Source organism: Corella eumyota, chromosome 1 (assembly GCF_963082875.1).
Source record: "Corella eumyota chromosome 1, kaCorEumy4.1, whole genome shotgun sequence".
In the NCBI taxonomy this organism is placed as follows: Eukaryota; Metazoa; Chordata; class Ascidiacea; order Phlebobranchia; family Corellidae; genus Corella; species Corella eumyota.
Genome location: NC_137490.1, coordinates 7,868,880 through 7,888,374, shown reverse-complemented (window position 1 = coordinate 7,888,374; position 19,495 = coordinate 7,868,880). Strand labels below are relative to the sequence as shown.

The following is a 19,495-nucleotide window of genomic DNA, read 5'->3' as shown; positions in this document are numbered from 1 at the left end:
TGTCGTCTTCTACTTTTTTAGATATCTTTCTTTTGTGGAAAAATAAAATGACTACTTCGCTGCACAAATATTTATTTGCAAGTGTTTTAAAACATTTTAAAATGTAAATGTGTATTCAGAATACAATGCTGTCTTCATGCTGTCGCGCTGTGTCTAGCCAACATTTGTAGTAAACTCTAGTCACGCCCCAAAACACACATATGTTATTTTTTGGTAGGTTTTTCTTATCTCCACCGCGGTTTTGAATTGGAAAAAAAATTAAAAGAAATCACATAAAAACTTTGGCAACGCGTGACAACGAAACAAAAAACAGGAACTTAAAATGTTAGCGAAACAGGAACTTAAAATGAAAAAATTCCTTTTACGATATATATCAGAAAGCAAAATATAATTTGTCTGCAAGCTAAACTATTTTTTTTAATTGTAAGTCAATTGACATTACCAGTTTGTAGAAAAGTTGACAGTTTGTACTTAAAAACATTTGTGTAACTAGAATGTGTGACTCTAAAACCAAGCTATGCCGAAACTTTCAAGCATACTTTGTTACTGGAATAGGAGCATCAACTGATTACGTTCGTTACTTGGAGTCTCATAATAGAATAATTATCCAAACCGCTCTATTTGGAGATTTTTACGATCCGGACAGGCTTAAGATTATGGGAAACTGGACGGATTGGCCTTGGCGCAAAAATGAAGAGTTAGTAAAAAGAATTAAAAGAGTCGTTAAAACATCCCCGTGCCCCTGTGGAAAAATTGGTTTAGTTTTTATTGGCCACAGTCATGGTGCGAAGGTTATTTATGATGCATATAGTGACTTACATAGGGAGTTAAGTACAACACCATACCTTTATCCATGATCGATCAGCCTTATTCTCATTGGGCGGTGTCTCTTACCTTAATAATTCGCTGGCACAGGTAAGTTCTTTAGTTTGTAATGCTAAGTTCTAGGTAAATTCTGAGAATGTATAATATAAAAAATACTAAGATAAAATAAATTTTGTCTAGATCACCCTAAACATTGTGTTTGAAAACGATGATTATGCACGCGTTGGTGGTATTCTGGAGTTTGGAAACCAAATGGAAGGCCCTGTAATGAGGATAGGCCCCTTTGAAAACAGAGTCTGTCAATGTTGCGAATCGGGTCAACCCGTCGTCGATGAAGAATATCCGGTAGAAGAAGCTAGGTGCCTAAGTTGGCTGGAAAAGGTTGCTTCTTGTTCTGCATTAAGTGTTAGAAGCTCTTCAAATACTTCAGAGAGTTCAGTAAACTCATCTTTGGAGTCGGTTAAAAATGCACTTCCTTTCTTGTTCATATCAACAAGCTCCATAAATAGAGCTCAAGACGGCCTCCGTGATTTATCTGCATCAAACCATCCGGCACATTTACTTGATCACTATTTAAAGTGTCGAAACTGGAGGGCTAACGTTCGAAGAATGCTAGATACAGTTCAATACCGGGCAACATGCTTATGTCAGCCAAACCAAAATAATGGAACATACAAATGACGTGACAAGAACTTGTATTGTTTTTTTTTTAACAATTACCCTTTGTATATATTTATTAACATTTAAATTGGAACGAAAAAACACTTCTAAAAGGATTTATATTAAACCAATTTAAGTGTTTTATGTTTTTAAATTAAATTGCTAAGTACATACTGAATATTATTTTATACTTTGCAGAATTTGTTATTATTTTATTGTAAATAGAAAATCAGCAGTATCAAATATTTTATGTACTGGATTGTATTTAATTGAATTTATGGAACAAAAATTGTAAGTAAACGAAAGAAATTTTAAGTTGCAATTTAAAAACGTTCGAGTAAAGTTCATCAGATTTATATTTATTTCAAAATTCTATACATACATCATGGTTTTAAGTATTGTAAGAAATTCATTTATAAGAATATATGACCAAACTTTTGGTGGTTTGCTATGATGGATTCTAAGTTGTTTAAATTAACGTCGGTCCAGCGCTGTTAAAGGTTTAACGTTACAAATTACTTCTTAACAACGTGCATGTATGGTATATTGTTTTGTTATATGATTACCGCTATATTTGTTATGGTTTTAAACTTCAATGAACAAATGAAAACCTTTAAAAATCACTGGCATAACGTTACAACACTTGAAAAGAAACTAGCAAAACAGTTTAGAAAACACATATAAAACACCCGAATCACGCTACAAAACAAAAAAGGAACTAGCAAAAACAGGAACTTGGATTCTAATACATGTTATATAGGGAACCAAACTTAAGTGCTAAAATTTCTTTTTTTTTTAAAAAACTGTTAATTATTTGACCTTGAACTTAGAAATAATAAAAGGGATTACTTAAAGCAATGTAAAATAATTTGTTTCCAATTAATATCAAAATAATATAATAAAATTGAATTAAAACATCTTATAAGCCTATTATATATTAACCTTTTTTTCAAATAGCCAACATAATAACATTGTTAAGTCGTATTTTACCAAAACAACTTGTAAATTCACATGTTAAAACATTTTTATTTTATTTACATTAATACAATAGCAAATTTATAAAAGTAATAAAAAAATCTGTTGAATTCTAAATGGGCACACGAAAGCTGTGTTTTGCTGCAAATTTGTTGCAACATAATTTTGAATATTACTTCCTGTATTTTTATAGAAAGTATTTGGCATTGCAATTGTCAATTTTAGTAACGAAAAAAAACAGCTAACATTATTTAAAGAGGAATATTTTTGTGACATTTTTAAATGTATTAGTTGGACTTACAAGCGCAGGTGGCTTTGTCGTGATTCGTTTTCAGCATTTCACGGATTCGCGCCCTCCAGTTTCTACACTTTAAATAGTGATCCAAAAAATGTGCTGGGTCAGTTGAACCCGCGAATTCACGGATTTTTGCCTGGGCTTCTTGTCCAGACTTTTACGAGGAAAAAATGTGATCTATTGATTGATTACTGAACTCTCTTGAACAGTACAGCGCTTTTTCCGAAACGTTTGCAGACATTTGAAGGGAAAACAACGACAATTCCCCTGTTTGTTTAAAACGGCCCAAACTTTTTGCCTCTTTTACAGGATCTGAGACAAGTTCATCTCGGTCAGATTCATCTGATTCACAACACTGACACACTTTGTTTTTGTAAGGACCGACTTTCATTACCCATCCTTCTTTTTGATTTCCGATTTTCATAATTCCACAAACTTTCGAAGGTCCGTCGTTACTGAACACTATGTTAAGTGTGGTCTAAAAATATAAATTAATTTTTTTATTAATTCATTAATCCAAGTAAAAAAAATTAAATTTTAATTTTTTAAAGGAGGCAATGTAATATTACTTTAAACAGTATTTACATGTTGAAGCCCTAAACACTTGCCTGTGCCATGGTGCTGTCGACATAAGAGACAGCTCCTAGCGTAAATAACGCTGATCTATCATAAATTGCTTCCCATAGGTATGGTGTCCCGCTATAGTCATTTTGAACTTGAATATACGCGTTGGCTATAATTTTTGCACCATGACTGTGACCAATAAGAACCAATCCAATTTTTCCACAAGGACAAGTTGATGTTTTTACAATTTCAGTAAGTTGTTTTACCAACTCTTCGTTCTTGTCTCGGGGATCAATAGTCCAATTTCCAATTATCTCAAGTCTTTTGTCATTATAATGATCTCCAAATAAAGCGGTTTGAATAATCATTCTTTGTCTCGATTTTAGTAAATTAACATGCTCGATTGATGCCCCCGTTCCAGTAATAAAGTAGGCCTTAAAGTTTCGACACAGCTCAGTTTTGCCATTTTTACTGCACATTATTGCTGTGGTTAAAAAACTATACTTGCTTTTCTGTAAAAAAATTATCGTGCCTGCAACGTACTTTAATATAGGTCCTTGTTAAACTTTTGCTGACTTGGGTTTTATAACTACAATACTTAAGTTTCCCTTTTTGAGAGATTTCGTATCGTTTTACAAGTCGCGTTGCAAACAAAGCGAGTTTAACCCTTCTTCTTCATGTTCAAATATTATATTATTTAAATTCATAACCATAAATAACGTACACGATATCTTTTAGTGTTAAGGCTTTAAAATAAAAAAGTTTTAAGAACTTGTTGTCTTACAAAAAATGTATCCTGTAGTTAATAAATAGTTTATTATATACAAAACTTAATAAAAGTTTATAATACATATACAAGCGAATAGCTATTTTACGTTTTCACAAGAAATAAAAAGATATTAAAAAAAGGCCTATATAACCTTACATTCCACGGTTTAGTGACTGAGAGAAAAAATGAAACGAAAAAAGAAAATTACGTCACAAGGCTTAAGTTTAAAGTTAATGATTTCTTAATTTTAGTGAAATTTTTTAAAGCAATAAGGTTAAAAACTATTATTTAAGGTTTAGAATACCCAACACCACAGTAAAAAAAAACTCACGCAAATTTCTATCATTGGTTTTAAACGTTTAAAATTATATATTCACACAAAAAAAGTTGTGGTAAAAAGCAGTGCTACACATTCGTAAAAGTACAACCAGCAAGCTTAGTTAGCACAAAAATTAAATTATCAAAATGAAGGCGTAGAAATTACACATAAATTGTACGGACGTGAACTACAGGATAAATTCTATTTTTATTGTGGCACATAGGAAAAAGTCGGTATGTGTAATTCTGTAGACGTTTTGTTGTACTGTTTTTCTACAAATGAAAATGAAGGAAAGCAAAAAAGGAGAGGGTGGAATCTTAAATACTAAAACGCGGAAATACCATTGACTGTTTATTTAGGATTACTTTCATTTATTCAAGAACTGATGAGCAATAATGAGTTAATTTTTATTACCCCAGCATACCCTAACCGTCTTCTATAAAATGCCCGTTTATTTCTAAAATAATATTGCTTTAAATACAAATAAACAGTCAACGGAATTTCTGCGTTTTATTTTTTTAAGATTACGCTTCTCCTTTTTTCACTTTCCTTCAATTTCCGTTCCTTCATTTTCCGGTTCCTTTATTTTCCGTTCCTTCATTTTCCGGCTCCTTCATTTTCCGTTCCTTCATTTTCCGGTTCCTTCATTTTTCGTTCCTTCATTTTCCGGTTCCTTTATTTTTCGTTCCTTCATTTTCCATTCCCTCAAATTCAGCGTCCCCTCTTTTATCGTACGCAAATATAGTGTGTTTACTTTTTTCTTTCCCCCTTGTAACATTTAAGTTATTAAGTGGTTCAAATTCAATACCGTTGCAATAAGAAACGTAAATTTATTTACTGGTTAAATATATAAACCCTTTTTGCATGATACAAACAGAAAAAAGTAATGAAAAAATAAGATTGTTTATACATACTTATTTTTAAGCAAAATAGCTATTTTTTTCCACAAATAAGAAATAAATAGAACGACCTTCGACTTATTTCACATGTCATCGTTAGCAAATTTGGTAAAATGACAAAAGGAGAAAATTTTACTATTGTCGTATTGATGCTAAATTCGAATTACATGGCAAAAGGTTTTAAGTTTAGACATCTCAATGCCGTTTTGGGGTTTTGACGTAACATTTACACCCTTTTCCGAATGAAAATATAAAAAACAAATCGCCTTATAACGTGTAATAATTGCATTGTATAGTTTAAATATTAAGTTACGTTTGATTTTCAATAAATAATTTTATTAAAAAATTTTAATTTAGATAAGTTATTCAATTAATCCGAACACTTTTGCACCTGTACTTTACTTCAATGTATCATTTTTATAAGGGTTATACTTTTTAAGGTTTTTTTACAACTAAGTTCTTAGTTTTTGTTTTTAAAAGTAGCTTATTATTGTATTTTATTGCCTTTTAATTTAAGCGTTTATTGCGACTTCATTCAGTTCATTGACCTATTATCAGTTTACTGCAAGTTTTTATTACAAGAAACTTGACTTGGTAACTCAAAAGTCTAATATAGCTATATTGAAAAGGCCTTCATAGTTATTAAAAAGCAATTTAGCTTTATGTGCATGTGTAAATTACTATTCAGTAAATTAAAAAATCGAACTAAAACATCTTATAAGCCTATTTTAGGTTTATCTCTTTTTTATAAAATAGTCAACATAACATTTAACTTTTAATAGAGTGTTGAGTCGTGTTTTACCAAAACAACTTGTAAATTCACATGTTAAAACATTTTTATTTTATTTACATTAATACAATAGCAAATTTATAAAAGTAATAAAAAAAATCTGTTGAATTCTAAATGGGCACACGAAAGCTGTGTTTTGCTGCAAATTTGTTGCAACATAATTTTGAATATTACTTCCTGTATTTTTATAGAAAGTATTTGGCATTGCAATTGTCAATTTTAGTAACGAAAAAAAAACAGCTAACATTATTTAAAGAGGAATATTTTTGTGACATTTTTTAATGTATTAGTTGGGCTTACAAGTGCAGGTGGCTTTGTCGTGGTTCGTTTTCAGCATTTCACGGATTCGCGCCCTCCAGTTTCTACACTTTAAATAGTGATCCAAAAAATGTGCTGGGTCAGTTGAACCCGCGAATTCACGGATTTTTGCCTGGGCTTCTTGTCCAGACTTTGACGAAGAAAAAAGAAGATCTACAGATTGATTACTGAACTCTCTTGAACAGTACAACGCTTTTTCCGAAACGTTTGCAGACATTTGAAGGGAAAACAACGACAATTCCCCTGTTTGTTTAAAACGGCCCAAACTTTTTGCCTCTTTTACAGGATCTGAGACAAGTTCATCTCGGTCAGATTCATCTGATTCACAACACTGACACACTTTGTTTTTGTAAGGACCGACTTTCATTACCCATCCTTCTTTTTGATTTCCGATTTTCATAATTCCACAAACTTTCGAAGGTCCGTCGTTACTGAACACTATGTTTAGTGTGGTCTAAAAATATAAATTAATTTTTTTATTAATTTATTAATCCATGTAAAAAAAATTACATTTTCATTTTTTAAGGGGGGCAATGTAATATTACTTTAAACAGTATTTACATGTTGAAGCCATAAACACTTGCCTGTGCCATGGTGCTGTCGACATAAGAGACAGGGCCTAGCGTAAATAATGCAGATCTATCATAAATTGCTTCCCATAAATCTGGTGCCGCACTACATTCATTTTGAAGTTGAATGTATGTATCAGCTATAATCTTTGCACCATGACTGTGACCAATAAAAACCAACCCAATTTTTTTACAAGGGCAGTGCAATGTGTTTACAATACCAATAAGTTGTTCTACTAATTCTTCATTTTTGTCCCGCGGATTAACAGTCCAATTTCCAATTATCTCAAGTCTTTTGTCATTATAATGATCTCCAAATAAAGCGGTTTGAATAATCATTCTTTGTTTGGACTTTAGAAAGTTAATGTGCTCGATTGATGCGCCCATTCCAGTAATAAAAAAGGCCTTAAAGTTTCGACATAGCTCAGTTTTGTTATTTTTACTGCACATTATTGCTGTGGTTAAAAAACTATACTTGCTTTTCTGTAAAAAAATTATTGTGCCTGCAACGTTAAACTTTTGCTGACTTAGGTTTTTTATAACTACAATACTTTAGTTCCCCTTTTTGAGAGATTTCGTATCGTCTTGTCGTGTTGCAAACAAAGCAAGTTCCCCTTTTTCACTTCACGTTCAAATATTATATCATTCATAAATAACGTACACGATATCTTTTAGTGTTAAGGCTTTAAAATAAAAAAGTTTTAAGAACTTGTTGTCTTACAAAAAATGTACCCTGTAGTTATTAAATAGTTTATTATATACAAAACTTAATAAAAGTTTATAATACACATACAAGCGAATAGCTATTTTACGTTTTCACAAGAAATAAAGAGATATTAAAAAAAGGCCTATATAACCTTACATTCCACGGTTTAGTGACTGAGAGAAAAAATGAAACGAAAAAAGAAAATTACGTCACAAGGCTTAAGTTTAAAGTTAATGATTTCTTAATTTTAGTGAAATTTTTTAAAGCAATAAGGTTAAAAATTATTATTTAAGGTTTAGAATACCCAACACCACAGTAAAAAAAAACTCACGCAAATTTCTATCATTGGTTTTAAACGTTTAAAATTATATTTTCACAAAAAAGGCTGTGGTAAAAAGCAGTGCTACACATTCGTAAAAGTACAACCAGCAAGCTTAGTTAGCACAAAAATTAAATTATCAAAATGAAGGCGTAGAAATTACACATAAATTGTACGGACGTGAACTACAGGATAAATTCTATTTTTATTGTGGCACATAGGAAAAAGTCGGTATGTGTAATTCTGTAGAGATATTTGAATAACAAACATGGAAAACACTTGAAATAGCGTAAAATACGATAGCCAAAATAAAATCCCCTGCCCATTACTAAACACTGCAAATGCTGCATTTGCAAGCACGTGTATAAATACGAAAACAAACGTACACGCACACAGTCTACCTACCACTTTACGTATTATTATTTCGGACTGATTGCCACTAAATTTCTCGCAACCAAATCGCCTAATAATAGGATATAGCATAAGACCTAATAAAAAACATTGAATTATCATGGAAAACGTTGCTTCCAACGCAACATTTCTTCCCCATCGGGTTTTGACCTGGTTTTTCGATTTATTTTCAGGAACGCAGTTGGAAAACGTTTCGGTACAAAGATACCAAACGTATAATGCTCCGTGTAGAATACGACCCACTATACAACCGATGAATATCAGTTTGGAGACATTCTTGAGGACGACAGTGTTTACTTTAACAAACAGCCTGTTGTTTAGAACCATGGTCTGTCGTTCCCATACCAATAAATAAAGACAAATTTCTTGAATATGCCAAAGAGCAGGTAGGCCTACTATTAAGGAATGACAAGTTAAAAAGTAAAGTTTGGGAAATCGTGCACATATTTGAGGTACAATACAAATGATCGCAAACACAAGATGACACAAATCATTGTAAATATCTGGCTTGCTAAAATCCCGATTTTTGTAGCGAAAAATGCAATGGACTGCAACAAGATAAGTGCCCAATGCAAATGTAAGTCCAGATAATATTTCACTTTCAAGAGCATATTCACCCGTTGTATTATATCTCATTTTTACCTTAATAGTTTATCAGCAACTAGTTCGTTTAAACGGCTTGTACTTGTATTTAATACACTTCATAAATCAATTTTAATTTTTTCTGTTTGTTATTATTAGTCTACTTTAACATATCTTTAACAGTGCTATAAGAGACTAAAAACGACTCAACACGCTTCTGCATTTTATAAGCTATGTTAGAATTTTAATTAGGGTAGTATTTCTATTTCAATCAATTATCTGTTTATTTTTACATGACACTGAGGTTAACATTATAGCACATGGGATTTATTTAAAATGTTATAATAAAGAGGTTGTTTAATATTGCAATTTTTGTAAAACAAAACGCTTAATTTTTTTTCAAATTTGTTATATGATATATAATTTAATTACAACAGGGCTTTGTCACTTAATTATATTTATTTATAGTAGGAATGTGATATTTTGCGAAATTGTCTAATAACTACACACATATGCTTTATTATAAAAACCTTATGTTAACCATGTCCAATATTATAAAAAATAATATATAGCAAATGTCAACAGCCAAAAGGTATTGCATCATCTCTCTATTTATAGTTAATCAATATATTAATTATTTTGCCGTACAATTTCTTTAAACAAGTGTATATTTTATGTAACTGTCTTTTAATCAACAAAGCTAACTTTTGGGTAAACCAATGATCGTATATATAACATCATTGGGTAAACGATTTTAAATTTTTTGGTCTTTGCAAATTTATCAAGTTACTTTTGCATTATTTTTGTAATTATGTCACAAAAATTTGATACAAATGGTAATATTAATAAGAAATAAAATATTGTTTTTTTTTATTAAAATAACGAATTTTAAAAAATGGTAATTGATTTTAACTTGGCAACACGATTAAAAATAAGGGACTTTCCCTATTGGAAGTATTATAATTTTATATAATTGAAGTGATTTTAAAAAACAAAATTTGTCATTCAGGAAATTGATATTTTGCTTATCTTAAAATGGATCAATGCAAACAAGGTTAGTTATAAAAAATTAAAAGGCAAAATGTTTTTATTAAATACTAGCGTCGTCCGCCAAGTTTATAAATGCAGAAAGGACGGAATTTTTATAACCTTACCCTAACAGCCTAATCTTCCCTTTGGCAGTTTGGGCCTTTGCGTATTTCTGCATTCATTTTGGTACTACCCGTTTAAACCGGCGGACTACGCTAATAGAGCTTTAACAAATTTTATGTACTGTCTTTAGTTTTGTCTCTCAGACTAAACTAACTAACTGACTATTAGTTCTGCGTTTATCAGTTTATGTGTAATAAAGTTTACTAAACTGCTAAAAGCTGAAAAGTTACATAAATAAATTATCCAGTCTTTTAATTTATTGCATAAAAAAATTTAATTGTGTTTAGAGGAAAATTATTTCTCTCAAGGCAGAAGGGAAACAGGTTATGAAAGAAACAACAGAGGTGGATTTGCCCATTATAATAAGCGGGGTAGAGGTTCCGAAAATCATGGAGGAGGTGGCAGGGGTGGTTATAGCAGGGGAAAAAGGGGCAGGGGTGGTTACAGCAGGGGCAAAAGGGGCAGGGGTAGTTATAGTGGGTTTAATAATTCAAACTGGCAAAAAAATGAATCCGATAGTCCTCGAGAACAAAATTCACGTCATCCCAGAGGTCTTTCTGGCAGAGAAATTGGAATGTGGTATAGTAAGCGAAGTAATCAGCGTAAAACCCACATGGAAGATAAAATGGTAAAATTTGTTATTTTTCAACTTGTTTCAATACCTTGGTTCTGATTAGTAATGTGTATTTTTATATTTTATGCATGATGGTATGGTGGCACTTATAATCAGTTTAGAATTTCTGCCTTTTTTCTTTTGCTTATAAACTTTCTTATTGCATTTCGGCTTGTCAAAAGTAAATTGAGTTTTATTGGTAATATCTTATTAAAGAATGCTAGAACATACCAGATACTGGTTTAAACATATAACCTTTGTTCTTATATGAATGTTAAAAATATTAGCTTTGATGCTTACTCTTATTATATTTAAAACTTAAGATGCCAAGTGTGGAAATGAATAAAAAACAGATGAAATCTGCAAAAAACGCATTACGGTAAGGAACTTTGTTTTTTCTTAAATTTGTAAAATTGAGTGTGTAACCTAAAAGTGTGGGTTTATTTTACAACTTTCTACACCAAATTTGATTTATTTTATTTAAGAAACGATGATTCGGATTCCAATACTGATGATGACTGTTCAAGTTATTTAAGTTTTCAAGTAATTATTATTAAATGATTTTCCAGAAATTGAGATTTGTTTTAAATTTTATTAACTTATACACAATAAACAATTACTTTATATTTCCACCATAAAATATAGCTTTAATAGAAATTGTTTTTATTTTTAGAGCAAAGATGGATCAGAGCGTAAGTACAGTTTTAACCACAACTTATTCATTTTAAGGGAATAAAAAAAAAAATTTGTTGAATTTTAGAATATAGTTGGTTTAAGCGCCATATTGAAAATGATGAGACACTTCAAAAAATTATTGATAAAAGTATGGCAAAACCTAAATCTCAAATGTACAGGAGATTGCTTGAATTTCGAAAGAAACTACCAGCTTATAAAATGCAAAATGTAAGATTTTTTGTCAGAAGTGTTAAGTTGTGTTTAAATAAAAGTTACAACAAAACCTATTCTTATCTCTTTATTGAAAATAATGTTGTCCAACTAATAATTGAAATTTACCCTAGCACTAGGAGTTAATGTAATTTCTTAATTTTTTGACATTTATTTATTCTTGATGTGGAAAGGCTGACTTCGGCAGTTTAGGATATTATTGATTGTAGTTGCGCACTAATTGTAAGCTGCTGATTAAGTGTGGGCTTGGCAGAGTTTACACTGTTTATAGTGCCTTATTCAAGGGCACTATAGCTTGAAAGTAGTGGAGATTCAACCAAGGACTTCATGTAGTGAGAACAGGTGTTCGGACCACTGCACGATGCTGCCGTTAAAAGGTTGTGTTTGAAGGCTTAAAAGTCAAGGTTTGAAAGTTGTATATATACAAATCCAATTTTTTATGTCAGTTCAGGTATAAGCTAATTTTTATTAAACAGGAATTACTGGATTTGATTAACAAAAATCAAGTTGTTGTTATTAGTGGTGAAACTGGTTGTGGCAAAACAACGCAGGTAAGAATTTTTTAAATTTTACTTTGTTGTAGATTTTAAAAATATATTGCAAAACTATAATAAAATTTAAATAAAGTTTAAATCTCTTTCTTTTAACGCCTTAGAATGTTTTCATAATAAAAGGGAAATATCTTTCCTTAAACTTAAAAGAAATTTCAAGGCATTTTTTAAAATTTTATTTTAATAATTTTTTTTTAACTTTTAGGTTCCTCAATTTATTCTTGATGATTTGTTAAAACAAGGTGAGGGAATATCTTGTAAAATAGTTTGTACCCAACCAAGAAGAATATCTGCTATATCGGTAAGGGTTGTTGTTAAAATTGATTGTGAAGTTTAAAAATACCCTAATCTAGTTGGTGATATTATTATATTTGTTTACAGTTAGCCTTATTTTTATTAAAAAAAATTTTTTCTAATTTTCGATTACGAAAAAGTTTTCTGTAAAGCTTATACTTAAAAAATTTTTCTTCAATAATAAAAAAAATGTTGCTTTAATTAGGTTGCTGAGAGGGTTGCTAAAGAGAGAGATGAAGAATGTGGGAATGGAAATAGTTGTGGATTTCAAATACGATTGAGTTCAAAATTACCTCGACAGAAAGCATCGATTCTGTATTGTACAACGGGAATTTTAATTCAAGTTTGTGCAATAAAATTAAACTAACTCTGATGTTAAATTTTATGGTTTTGTTTTAGTTTTAATAAACAACAAGCATTGTGGCTTTGGTCAATGTTGTGGTGTAGTGGTTAGAACACTTGACTTTACAACTTAATGTCATTGGTTTGATTCTCTATGCTACTATATTAGCGCCCTTATATAAGGCGCTGTTTAATACAAATCAACAAAGCATTTAATTTTTGTATTTATAGTGGTTGCAATCAGATTCACTTTTAAAGAATTTGAGTCATGTAATTTTGGATGAGATTCATGAACGAGATTTACATTCTGACTTTCTTCTTACTATTTTAAAAAAGATCATCCACAAAAGGTTTAATTATTTTTTAAAAAAAAGTTAACCTTTTTTTTAATATAAATGTGTTTAATTGTTGTCCTAAAATATATTAACTAGTTGCTTAGAAATTCTGTATTTAGTCTAGAAACCATTGGTGTGGCGCCCTTGAAAAAGGTGCTTTAAATGGTATAAATTTCTAAACCAACACTTAAGCAGAAGCATGTTTATCGGGAAATTCAATTCTATGATATCCCAAACTGTCAAGGGCAATTGGAGACTGGGGGGAGGGGAAGATGTTCATTTACGTTTAGTTGTTTTTACGTTTAGTGAAGTCGACCCTGCCACATAAAAAAAATAAGAAACTAAAAAAAACTCAATTTCTTTTAAAAAGAGGATAGTGCCACCGTAGTTTTACATAGTATTTTGTGTACAAAATTTTACATTTATAAATGCAAGTTATATTTTTTTAACATAATTCTTTATTTTTTTGTGAATTTTAGAAAAGATTTAAAAGTTATATTAATGAGTGCTACACTTAATGCTAATATGTTTTCTACCTATTTTGAGGAATGTCCCACTATAAATATTCCTGGTTTTACATTTGAAGTGAAACAACAATACCTTGAAGATATAATTCCAATGCTAAGGTAAGATGTATTTAATTGTAACATAGAGGCCTAAGTTTTACTTTTGCAGTTGTTTTTAGCTGCCTTTGGGTATTTCATCTTTTATTTTTTTTAGTTATAAACCACTTTCTGATGCATACAAGTCATATTCAAATTTAAAGTCAACCAAAGAAAAACTTTGGTTAAAGCGTAAATCACAAGAAGAGAAAAATATAATTCGTAAAAATAAATTGGAATATTCAAAAGAATTACGAGAATATCAAACGGAGTTACAAAGGTCTTATAAAAGATGTTTTTTTGAATTTTTGGGTTTTTTGAAATTGTTCAGTATAAATTCGTTTGTTTATATTAATTTAAATTTCCAATTAAATTGTTACTTGTGGCATTGTATATAACACCAGCAGCAGCAGCATGGTGTAGTGGTCAAAACACTTGTCTTCACTACATGAAATCCTAGGTTCTATCCCTACTGCTCTCATGCTTTGGCACCCTTGAGTAATGTGCTATAAATAGTATGAACGCTTGCTGAGCCAACATTTAAACAGCAGCTTACAATTTTCAAGCTAATATAACCAATATTATATCAAACTGCCATAGGCAACCAGAGACTGGGTTGGGGTAACTGATGTCATAAGTTCAGCCGATGTTATAAGTTACCTTATGTTTAGGTTGTAAAGTTGTCTTTCCCACATGAGGTTAAACAAATGCAAAAAAAAATTTTAAAATAAAAAAACAAAACCCAACTTTTAAAATATTTAACAATTTTATATACTTTGATACTAAACATATTTTTTGCTATTGACTAGTAACTGAATTTTAAAAATATTTTGTCATATTAATTGCTAATGTTTTCTTTTAATTATTTTTAACAGTAAAGGCATATCACTAGAGAACAGTGAAAAAATTTGTGTTATGGACACTCATCTTCAAAATTTTATAGATTATGATTTAATAATTAAAATAATTAAACACATTTGTATAAACCCTCCAAACACTGAAATCAAAAATGGTGCATTTCTAGTTTTTGTCCCAGGTTGGGAGGATATTAAAAAATTAAATAAAGCAATAACTAAGGACAACTTTTTCTACAATGGTGACTGTTTTTTTATTTAAATATTTTTATAGTTTTTTTTAATTTTTGAGAAATTTAACTTAAAAAATATTTAGATTGCATATTTTTTTTATAAGTGTTACTTTTAGTTTAACTCAGAAAAATGTTGATAATTTAAATTGTAAAGAATAATAAACTACTTTATTCATTTTTTTGAGGGGATAAATTTTTATACTTTCAGAAAAAATTTATTTTTTACAAATTTTGTTGATTTTTTTAGATAAATATTCAGTTTATCCCCTTCATTCTATGATACCAACACACGAGCAACAACAAGTATTTAATCCCTCTCCACCAGGTGTCACTAAAATTGTTATTGCAACAAATATAGCAGAAACAAGGTAGTTTTACTTAAAATTATTTTTTAATTTAAAAAAATGTCTTTGAAATGTCATACATTTTTTTGTCCAATTTAAACGGTTTTAATTTTAGATACATGTGTGTTCTTACATTATTTTGCAAATTACCAAAACTAAAACTTGTGAATCCTTTAATTTTAACTAATCCATTTTTAATTTATAAAAAATGTTATGTTGTTTGTTATAGCATTACTATAGATGATATAGTGTATGTTATTGATATTGGAAAAATTAAAATTCGAAATTTTGAGTATTCCAAAAACATAAATATTCTTCAAGCTGATTGGATTTCCAGAGCTAATCTTAAACAAAGAAAGGGAAGAGCTGGAAGGTAAAAATATAGTATTTGATGTTGTAGTTTACAAACTTTACAAATAATTAAATTTTATCTAAATTTTTCTGTATTTGATTAAACATAAAAATTTTGTTATGTTAGTTTTTATATTAGTTTAATATAATCTCTTTTTACATTATTTTTTTATATATCATTTTTTAATTTTAAATAGGGTAAGGGAGGGATATTGCTTTCATGTGTTTTCAAAGTTACAGGAAAGTAAAATGGAAGATTATATTACACCAGAAATTCTACGAACTCCATTGGATCAGTTATGTTTAGATGTCAAGGTATGTAGAATAATAACCATAGTTGATTTTAAAATATGCATAAATTTTTTTAAACATTTTTTTTAAATGATGTAAACACAATTTTTGGAATTTGTGTATGAATTAAAGTTTATTTGCAAATAGAAAATAAAAACTGAATGGTATAATATTAATACTTTTTTTTTAATTTTCTTATAGTTTGCTGTAATCTAAATTTTACCAGAACTTTGAAAGTTTAACTTTTTTGAAGCTTATTTTTAATCGTTAACCTTAATTTTTAGCTTTTAAAGTTGGGTAAGATAAAAGATTTTCTATCAAGTGCCTTGGAGCCACCTCCCCCAGAATCGATTGATTTGTCGATCAACAAATTAATGTCATTAAATGCTTTGGACGATCAACAAAACTTAACTTCTCTTGGTTTTCATTTGGCTAGATTACCTGTTGAACCACAAATTGGTAATTTAAAAAAAAATGTTTAGAAAAAAGTTGATAAAAAAAATTTATTGCAATTGTAAAATTTGTATTGTTCTCAATATTTTAACTAATTTGGCAAATTTAATTGTATAAAACTAATTAAAATTATTTAATAAGCTGAAATTATCTGACAACTTTATTATAAATTTTTTAGGAAAAATGTTGATCTTATCTTCTGTATTTTCGTGTCTATCTCCTGTTCTTACAGTAGCAGCTTGTTTAAGTTTCAAGGATCCATTTGTGTTCCAACTTGTAAGTTTTTGTTTTTTTTGACTATAAATAAATAGGCTACCAAAATAAATGTGTTAGTTTTTTGAAATTAATATTTTAAATATATTTTGTTGCAGGATTTGCAAAAACAGGCAGACCGGTGTAGATTAAAACTTGCCAAAGGCAATAACAGTGACCATTTAATGTTTATCAATGTGTTTAATGAATGGAAACAAGCAACAAGGGAGGGATGGGCTTCTAAGTTCTGCTACAAAAACTTTTTATCGATGCCTATATTAAAAGTAAGTTAATTTTATTACAACATCTATGTCAATATTGGCATATTGTAAATTTTACTCAAGTTATAAAAAATATAAAACATTTCTATTGTTTATGTTTTTTTTTTTAATTTAAAGTTATTAAAAAAATATTTTTTAACTAGCCTGGTCCAAAGCAATACCAGTTTAATAATTTTTTTTTATCTTTATTCTCGTTGTGGGAAAGCTTTGTGGCCTAAACATAAAGTTATGATGGTTACACCGACTTAGTACTTAGTTGCCATAGGCATTTTAGGATATTATTAAAACATGTAATTGTCCCAATCGACTTTGGCTTCAGCAGAAGTTTTCACTTTTTATAGTGTCGTACTCAAAAGCACCACAACATGGAAGCAGTGGGGATTGAACTTTTAACTACTAAATGTATCATGTCATATTAAAATAAAACATTTTTTAACCAACTTTCAATTTATGACATTTTTGTTTGAATGTGTTCAGATGATAAGTGATATGAGAGGTCAGTTTGTGAAGCAATTGTATGATGCTGGGTTTGTTACTTCAATAGATTCTGAAAATTTTGAGGATAACTCAAATTCAAAAGATATTAAAGTAAAAAAATGTTTTTTTAAGTATGATATTCTGTAAATAACGATAGTGATGCTAAAATCATTATTTACCCAAAAAAAAATATTGGAATTCACTGAGAATTGTAGGTAAATTTTACATTTGGAAAATAATATGCACACATATTTGTTTTAACGGTCTAAAATTGTGCCATGTTTAAAATTTATTTAATTATTTGCAATTGGGTATTTTCTAATAAACTTACAATTACCCTAGTTGCCTTAGTCTGGGTAGGTAATTAGGCTTAAACACCCATAAAATGTTTAACAATAAACTTTTTTTAGATTGTGCAAGCCATAATATGTGGTGGTTTATATCCTAATATTGCGAAAATTGAGGCTACATTTAATCAGCATAAACCACCTAAACTGTCGACTAAAAATGAGAAAAAGGTTTCTTTACATATGAAGTCAGTTAATGCTGAAAAAACTGGTAATGACTTTAAGGAACGGTGGTTATGCTACTACGAAAAAATGAAAACAACAGGGGTATGTAATTTAAATTTTGAAAAATAAAAATGTATTTTGTGGCAAGTACTTTAAATGTATAAGAATATACTTTGACTACCTTTTTAACTAGATTCCAAAAGGTATTTATCAAGAAAGTAATTCTTTGATATACAAATTTGGTTACAATACTTTGCAAAAGACTTATAGCTTTAAATTCCTGTTATATATTATATCACAAAATCTCTCTTTGCCCTGCATATGTTGGTTTTATGAAGTTACAAAACATTTTTCTTAGATATACTTATACGATACAAGTGAGGTCAGTCCTTATCCTTTACTATTCTTTGGTGGTGATATTAATGATTACAATGATAAGGGTGAACATTATATTTCAGTGGATAAGTGGATTACGTTTAAGGCTAGCAAAGAGGTAGCCTCTACTGTAAAGGTTAGATAGTCAAATAATTATTATTAGGTTTTTATTTTAAAATTTTGAGTTTAGGTTATATGTAAGACTATGCAATATTACTCAATAAAAAGTTTTCTTTTAAAAATGATATTTTTTTTAGTCACTTAGAAAAGAATTGGACAAAATTTTAGCTTCCAAAATTCAAAATCCAAACGGTTTACCATGGCGCAAAGAAAAAGCTCAAAAAGAAGTTTTGAAATCAATCCTATCTTTAATATCTAAAACTTATTATTAATACTAAAAATTAGGTTAATATTGAGTTTATTTAGAATTTCCTGACATGTTTTTTGTTTAAATTAAATAAATCTGTAATTATGGAGTTTTGTTGTAATTTCTGATTAAAAATAAGCAGGATAATGCGGTCTTATAAGTATAACATTATAAACAAAACCAATTTAACATAGGGGAATTTTGGCAAAACAACTTATCGGTTTAAGATTTTTACTTTAGCTATAATTCGTGGTTGTTGTGTGCAATATTTTATGTGTTATCACCTTATTACTACAAGCAGCATTATTTACTGGTGTATGGTACCTGCCAAAGATGTTAAAAAAGCACTTCAAAAATAATAAGGATACCCCATTTATTAACGTCACTTTAAGTCAAGGTTACTTTTTATATTGGACACTATTAATTTATGTATAAAACTTTTCTTGCTATGCTATTTTGCTATGCCCCCGCGTTTTTTTTGCAGGCCGAACCTTTAAGCATGGTAATACTCTTAAATACCGTATAGCAAACTAATTCGCGTACAATCTAGCGACGTCATACCCTCTAGGGTCGAAGTTAAAAATATCCAAGAATGAATAGGCTATTTTAAAAGCAAAATTATATTTAAAAAGTTTTTTGAACTAAGAACAGTTAAAATAAGAATGTTTAATAAAGTTCACAAAAGAACAAGTTTAATAGCCAATTTTTTCAGAACACTACATTTTAAGCGCAACTTGCTAGTGGCAAAACGCGAAAAACAGAGTTTGATTTTTTCCGATTTCCAGTTTTGCTTTGGGAATAATTTTATATTTGCTTGGTTTGTATAGGACTAAAGATTGTTAATATGTATGTTACATCTATACTAATAGTAGGATTTGCTTTAGGTAGTGTTAAATAGTAAGTCTCTAA

The 19,495-nt window shown here is 29.4% G+C and overlaps 4 protein-coding genes across 4 annotated transcripts; 2 read left to right on the top strand and 2 right to left on the bottom strand.

The window, feature by feature from the left end:
• Positions 1 to 87: 87 nt before the first annotated feature.
• LOC145754241 (uncharacterized) lies at positions 88 to 2,396 on the top strand. Its single transcript, XM_082570565.1, has 2 exons — positions 88 to 915; positions 1,006 to 2,396. Exon 2 carries the CDS (start codon positions 1,078 to 1,080, stop codon positions 1,504 to 1,506), a length of 429 nt encoding a protein of 142 aa, XP_082426691.1. The 5' UTR covers positions 88 to 915; positions 1,006 to 1,077; the 3' UTR covers positions 1,507 to 2,396.
• LOC145754225 (uncharacterized) lies at positions 1,704 to 4,173 on the bottom strand. Its single transcript, XM_082570564.1, has 2 exons — positions 3,364 to 4,173; positions 1,704 to 3,233 (listed from the first exon to the last, which is right to left on the bottom strand). Exons 1-2 carry the CDS (start codon positions 3,796 to 3,798, stop codon positions 2,913 to 2,915), a joined length of 756 nt encoding a protein of 251 aa, XP_082426690.1. The 5' UTR covers positions 3,799 to 4,173; the 3' UTR covers positions 1,704 to 2,912.
• Positions 4,174 to 6,138: 1,965 nt separating this feature from the next.
• On the bottom strand, positions 6,139 to 7,663 carry LOC145763414 (uncharacterized). Its single transcript, XM_082574858.1, has 2 exons — positions 6,999 to 7,663; positions 6,139 to 6,868 (listed from the first exon to the last, which is right to left on the bottom strand). The coding sequence occupies exons 1-2, from the start codon at positions 7,431 to 7,433 to the stop codon at positions 6,383 to 6,385; spliced, it is 921 nt and encodes a 306-aa protein (XP_082430984.1). The 5' UTR covers positions 7,434 to 7,663; the 3' UTR covers positions 6,139 to 6,382.
• Positions 7,664 to 10,647: 2,984 nt separating this feature from the next.
• On the top strand, positions 10,648 to 18,695 carry LOC145742859 (ATP-dependent DNA/RNA helicase DHX36-like). Its single transcript, XM_082560690.1, has 22 exons — positions 10,648 to 10,781; positions 11,090 to 11,145; positions 11,252 to 11,309; positions 11,440 to 11,458; positions 11,527 to 11,669; positions 12,149 to 12,223; positions 12,429 to 12,524; positions 12,723 to 12,860; positions 13,091 to 13,209; positions 13,674 to 13,820; positions 13,915 to 14,076; positions 14,672 to 14,892; positions 15,131 to 15,251; positions 15,457 to 15,600; positions 15,776 to 15,893; positions 16,154 to 16,328; positions 16,501 to 16,598; positions 16,694 to 16,858; positions 17,333 to 17,443; positions 17,743 to 17,946; positions 18,203 to 18,355; positions 18,477 to 18,695. The coding sequence occupies exons 1-22, from the start codon at positions 10,728 to 10,730 to the stop codon at positions 18,609 to 18,611; spliced, it is 2,712 nt and encodes a 903-aa protein (XP_082416816.1). The 5' UTR covers positions 10,648 to 10,727; the 3' UTR covers positions 18,612 to 18,695.
• The last annotated feature ends 800 nt before the right edge of the window (positions 18,696 to 19,495 follow it).